The following is a 6899-nucleotide window of genomic DNA, read 5'->3' as shown; positions in this document are numbered from 1 at the left end:
AATAAATGTGGCATTGTGAAATAAAAGTCCCCTGAAATAAATAAATGTGGCATTGTGAAATAAAAGTCCCCTGAAATAAATAAATGTGGCATTGTGAAATAAAAGTCCCATTAAATAAATAAATGTACATATATAGCCTTATCTATTTCAGAATTTATTTTCTAGGCATATTTATTTATATATGTATTTAATTATTTATGGCTTAAATGGCATTCCATAGTTTTCTGGGTTCTTGTTTTACAGTCCTGTCAAACATTATTGGGTAAATTGAATGCATAGGTAGGCTATAAGAATTGAAGCCAATGGCCCACTATAAACAGCCAACAAAAATGTAATTGGTATACATATTTTATTCACTTTTCAAAAATAATGATCAAACGGATGCATCTTGGTTTGACTGAGTTTATTGTGCAATACTTACCAGGCAAGCATGGCACTAAAAAAGTAATCTGCATGCTGCTAGTCAGGAAGCAAAAGTATTTTAATATGTACATTCAAGTTTTAGACACAGATATCTGAAACTCATCACCGACAGTTTAGAGTACCATTAATTTCTGTCACTGAGTCCAAACACATCATAAATTCATTGTACAGGCAAAATGAGCTGTAGGTTTCATACATGTTATGTTACAAAAATACTAAAATCTGATGTTAGAGAACATTTACACAGTTTTTTATGTTGCACCTACAACCATGAGATGCTTGTTTCCAGCATTAGACATAAATATAAAATCCGGACGGATCAGGATTATATATAGAACATGAGCAAAAGTAATAAAGATTGACAAAGGTATGTGAAATCTGACAGTGATCGCATGATGCATCAAGAAGAGTTAGTTATACCAGAGCTACAAGTGATGGAAGAGTTGCTTCAGTCAGATTACTAAAGTTTTAATTAATCAAAACTATCTCAAAGGCTTTTCCCATATGAAACATCCCTGCTGCTCAGACCCAAAGTGCGACATTATTCCCTTAACCATTAACTCACCCACTCCTGATGAGTAAATAAAAAGGCATACACATGCCACTTGATTTGTCGATTTCAAAATGAAGCAATACAAAAATCGTTTTTATCAATAAAATAGTCACTGGAATACACAGTGATGGCTGTTCTAAAGGGAAATGATTGCCCTTCAAAAATATGTGCATACACCAGAAACACTGGCCTGTTTTTGTTTATTTATTATAGATAACATCATTACTTGACACTTTCTGAAGAAATGTAACTATCTCTAGGATGCTGCCTGTGAACAATACTGTAACTGATTAAGAAGATTATCTATCAACACAATTCGTACAAAACCTAATTTGGACATGAGAACTGGACACCAATGAACACGTAGATAATTTTAACAAAATGGCATCAAATTGTTGTCTGTATTGTTTTTCACTTCAAATTTTCCTTCTAGTGAGCAATTTTGAGGAATAGCACCAGCTTTGTTGAAGTTGAAACACTTGCCTTGTTTGAAGGTCATTATGTGGCTGCTCTGAAATAGATAGATTGGCCTTTCAATTTGCAAGTTGCTCTAAAACAGAGCCCAACACAAATGACATCAATCAAATTAATTGATGGTTTACAACGGTGTATTTTTTCGCGAGGCCATGACTTTCCCTGTGAGCTGTGGATGGACACATTAGTCATAGCTGCCTCACACGTCACTTCTGCCCAAACTCAAAGTAAATGCAGACACACGGGTGTCACCAATATGGACGGATGTAATACATAGGCAAAATACAGAGGCATCCTTAGACTTCTGTTAAAAAAACCCTCACATTACTTAATTCCCAAAGAGATACATCAGTACCTGCAAATGCTCTCATGCTTGACACAGAGAAAAACACAGACACCCTGCACTCCCATATTAATCCAGACTGCATTTTTTGAAGTGTGCGAGTAATTCTTTGTTGCCTGCGTCCAAACCTTTGGATCTTTTACAGAGTTTTAAGGCAGACAGAAATTACTCGTATTTGGACGGCTAGACTCAGAGGGCGTTTCCACTCAGATTGTGTGTCCTGCAAACAAGGTGAGGCTCAGTGTTTCACTGTCATGTAGTCACATCTGTTCCACTAGGGCAGATCTGTCCGATATTTGAGGTTGAGGGAGTTGGCTCCGGGTCCGTCTCCCTGACACAGATGACGGCATCCCCACTCACATTAATGAGGCACTGAGCCTTGAGGAAGAAAAAAGACAGGCAGATTAATCTATAAGAAGAACTGTGAGACCTGAGGATGCAGAGAGTTAGTCATTGTGCTTACATGTAGGCCTGTTACTATAATTACTTTTGTCCACAGCTCCGGTGTAGGAACATTTTGGGATTAAGTAGAGTTAGAGAGACATTTTGTTGTTGTTACTAATATGCTAATATGTTCATCATTTGCACATTTGTAAAAAGAAAGAAGGTTCTAACCATTTAAAAACTGGAATGGTCCTGTTTGACCTGTAGTGTATGACCTAAGGACTTAAGGATTCTTTATATCCATATGTGAAATGTTTTATATGAATGTCAATTGAAATCTTGTTGAGAGAGCTTGAAGAGTCCATATTATTTATTGTTCTGATTGTGTTTTAAAATTATATTTATTTATTTTGGATATTTTAATATCTTTTTCACAATCCAATTCCAATGACTGAATATTCTCAAGAGTTAAGTGGTTGTAAAACGGTGTATTTGCATGATTTAACTTTTTCATTATTATTATAATCAGGTTTTAAACTGACATTGTCTTGTTGGAATAATTAATAAGTAGTCATGACAGGCCAACACTAATGTATAGATGGAATGTAATAGGTAAATACGTCTGTGCGTGTGGGAGGGTACCTGGTTCTTGTTTGGATTTTCCATCAACATACACTCCTTCATGCTGTAGGACACCACTGCATTCCCACCCAGGGCTGCTACATGGGCTCGAACCATGGCAAACACCTCTGCTATGAAGGAATGGAGGAAGCCACTGACACCACCTTCCTGCAGAGGTCAAACACACACATATCAGGGATGTCTAAACTTTGAACAAAGAACCTGGGGCCTTTGCATGTGTAGCTCGTCTTTGCAGTCATACCTCCCGTAACGATGTTGTCTCTCTTATGAAAAACATGTTGATGATCCCAAGGTATTTGATGATGCGTGTCCCAGGGAGGAAAGAGAGCGGCGTCATCTTCACCACGGCAACTGAACTGCTCCCGAACGAGCGTGTGGAGCGCAGCGAGCGAGAGCGTCCCTCGGGCAGCGGACTGCAGCGCTCCAAAGATGAGACTGTAAGTTCAGACAGAGCAGGCAGAGGTCCAAAACAGGGACATGTGAAAAGAAAACAAGAGGAGAGGAAAAGGAAAAAAGACGAAAAGGAATGGAGAAACCAGAAAATAAAAAATTGTGGGAAAATAAAAACAGATATGAACTTTAAAGCAGAAAGAAATGTGAATGTGAAATGTTTGTGCAAAAATCCTGTTAGCTTTTTCACGGCTGGACTAACATACAGTATATGCACCTATCTGTGAGTATGTCAGTTGTGTGTGTGAGTGTGTGACTTGACATGCAGTGGTGAGGATGTGTGGTGCCAAGACAATCACTTGGAAAGCGTGCGCTGCCATGCATACCGTGCAGTTGAAGCAAACAGACAAGACAGTTAAACAGTGTCTGCAGACAGACGGACAGACCTGGACACAGCTGTGTATGCTTACAAGTGTGAATACAGTTTTTGCTGTACAGTGAAGTACACGAGAACATGTTTAGATAATTTTTCATTTGTGAAAGAAGCTTGAGAAATGGAGACGGACATAGACTGCTATGAGCTGAGCTGGGCACATGTACACGAGCCAGAGTGTGAAAGATGCTCCATCATCTTACTGCAGATTTACCTGACGTGGCTTACATCCATCAAACCAGGAACCTTCAGAGCCACACGTTAGATTGTAGTTCACTTATGTGCACAGGACTGAAAATCCAACCAGAGCTTGCAGAAAAGCAATGCCCCCTGCCCACCCCACATTGATACCACATTTTATGTGTCCCAATTAGTTTTTACAGTTTATCCTTAAAACATGGCATCTCAGCTTAGGTACATTCACTCATGCGTGCTGAGAAAGAAATCAAGTCACTGGAATTCCTCCAGTTATTTTCATCAAATTGATACATTTAACCCTTACAGATAATTTGTCATCATATTTGCCATGGCTACAGGTATTTCAAAGCCAAGCAGCTGCTTGTGGATCCTTCTGAGGGGCGGGGCTTCAACGTTCAAACTCAAGCTAAAAGCTGGTGTTTCATTTACGTTGCTCCGCCCCCCAGCGGCATGCATGGAGGGGTTTGTCATTGTTTGTGTGTGTGTTTGTGTGTGTTTGTGTGTGTGGTTGCTCGTGAAACGGTGTTCTGTATTTGTGGGTATCATCACCGGAGTGTGCTAGAGACTGTGTCCTCCTACTTGTCTTAACTGATCCTCGTCTTATGGTGTGAGCTTTCAGCCTAAGCAGCTCTAGCCAGGTGCTGCATCTGTCTGCAAAGGAACCGTAATCAACGGAGGCAGCTGGAGAGAACACAGACACACAAACACAAACACACACACACAAACACAGCCCACAACCAAACATACACAAACGCAACAACAACGACAACAAGAGAACAAAAGAAGAAAGAAAACAGGACAAATACAACAAACATAAAAGAAACAAAAGTGGATGAGGTTTGGGAGTGATGCAGGATAACTCTGTCCGAGGTAAATAGAATGAAAGTCCAAAACAGAAGTGTAGTAGTTGAGGTAGCAGGGAGAGAGGGTGGGGGGGAAAGAGGCTCACCTCTGGATGAGACGTTGGTGCTCTCTGGGAAACCTGTCACACACACACACACACACACACAAACACACGTCAAAATCTAACTTGGCAGGGAGCGAAAAGGCTTCAACAGTCCCTTGCCACAAGGCCTACACAGCATGTGTTACTTAGCTTTCACCTTCTCATACATCTTTTGCACATCCAAATGCTCCTTTTATAGTCAGTACTATAGCCGGGACCAGCTGCTTGCTCATTGTTCAATTCAAGTGAATGAAAGGTAAGCCATGCTGCTTTTCGAGCATGACATCTCATCTAGACAACACCACACGGTCATCTAAGTTCACTTCAAACTGAACACACTGGGCTATGACCCACGACTGTTTATTTACCTGGTAAACGAACCATCACCAGCTGATTGTGGCAGAGCTTTGCGGATGGGGTGAGTAAAGAGACTGTACCTATAGTTGTTAGTGGAGGAGATGGGCAGTGCCTGTTATTCAAGCAGGATGGAGGAGGTGGTCAGGAAGAAATTAAAACAATTTCTTTTTAAAAGGCTACCTGAGGTTTTGGATGCTTGCTGAGTGTTGCCTGCTGCTGCGTCTGCACATAACTCCATGGGGAACTGCAGCTGCTCTTCAGTCTCACCTCCTCCTGGAAAGAAGCACATAGAATCACTCCGGTGATCTAGATTTCGAACACAACCAAAGAGATGTTTTTTCTTTTGTGGTTCTGTTCCGTTTGCTTACTTCACTACTTCTGAAACAACCTGTTTTTTTGCAAGTAGTTTGAAGGTTTGTTGAATACTAACACTAGCCAATCACAGCTCAGAGATACAGCGTTAAAGCTTTTAAAGATACAGTAGATGGCATTCCTAATCAAAATGTTCTAATAGAAAAGCAACACAGGAAACGCATATCTCAAACTTACAGTGGTTAAATATGAATAACTATTTGTAGTTCCACAGTATGTTGCAATGGAATGGTTTTTTTTTTAAATAAAGCTTTTAACACAAGACTAACCCTGCATTATATAAAACCTCAAGGTATTGAAGTTATTGTCTGACTTTGTGTGAGAATAAAATGTTAAAAACATACCCTAAAACAATCAATAACTCCCTTTAACCAGATATACTGTACCTTTGGTGGGGGGCTTGTCTGCCGGCCTCTCCTGATTCTGGTCTTTGTCAAATGTCATGGCAACAGCTGTAACTGCAACCTGCAAGGCAGAGGCACATTAATAGATATGAGAAACGTTTTTTTTTTTTGTTTTTTTTTTAATTTGATTTGACTCATAAATTCAGTTTTGTTGCCATTTCAAAAATCAGAGATGGCCTGAAGCCTCTCACCTGTATGAGTTCTTCTTCTGGTACTGCTACAGTGAAGTTGAGCTTACACAGACAGCAGGGGATCATTGAGCGCAACTTGAAGTAAAAACTCTGAAACAAAAACACATTGAAATTACATGAAACTCTTTATTCAAAACACAAGAAATACAAGGACCATTGTCAGAGTTTAACAGCCTTACACATGCCCGTTACAAAGGATAAGTATTGCACCAAAGAGGACGTAGTTACCAACTGATCAATAGAGGCCTTCTTACCTTTAGCAGATTCTCACAAAGGTCAGTGAAGATCTTGTTCAAGCCTTGGTTAGTAAGATTGGCATTACTCAACCTAAAGACCCTCACTGATGTAAACATCTGCAAGACAGTAGCAGAAACACATAGCATGAAATATACAATTAAAGCAATACATTTCTTGAATTATAATAGTTTTGCCTTTCCTGTAGATGTAGATTTGCTTAATTATGTTTAAATTGCAGCGTTTGAAAAACATTAAATGTACCGGTACATATCAATGGCACAATGTAATTGAAATAAAAAAGCCCCTCCAAAATAGTTTTTAGTTAAGATAATAGAAGGTTTGCTGTGAACTGTGAAGTAGGGCTGCTCGATTATGGCAAAAATCATAATCTCGATTATTTGGGTCAATAATTGATATCACGATTATTAAAAACGATTATCCATTTACTTTGAAAACATCAATTTATTGGAGAAAAAAAAAATGTGAAAAGTATGTTTTTAACAGTTGATTACCCTGAACTTTAAGTATAAAAATCACCTGAAAAAATAATAA

General features: G+C 39.2%; 1 protein-coding gene across 1 annotated transcript; it reads right to left on the bottom strand.

Moving 5' to 3' along the window:
* Nucleotides 1-388: 388 nt before the first annotated feature.
* Nucleotides 389-6463, bottom strand: LOC104944753 (C2 domain-containing protein 5-like; the record flags this gene model as incomplete). The annotated part of the gene is made up of 9 exons (XM_010770326.1): nucleotides 389-2171; nucleotides 2820-2966; nucleotides 3061-3254; nucleotides 4420-4521; nucleotides 4790-4822; nucleotides 5324-5416; nucleotides 5902-5980; nucleotides 6111-6200; nucleotides 6365-6463. Coding segments are annotated over 9 exons (963 nt in total), but the record flags the coding sequence as incomplete, so codon positions are not given.
* Between the last annotated feature and the right edge of the window lie 436 nt (nucleotides 6464-6899).

Source organism: Notothenia coriiceps, unplaced genomic scaffold (assembly GCF_000735185.1).
Source record: "Notothenia coriiceps isolate Sejong01 unplaced genomic scaffold, NC01 NC01_scaffold00008746, whole genome shotgun sequence".
NCBI lineage: Eukaryota > Metazoa > Chordata > Actinopteri > Perciformes > Nototheniidae > Notothenia > Notothenia coriiceps.
This window is presented reverse-complemented; position numbering and strand designations above follow the sequence as displayed.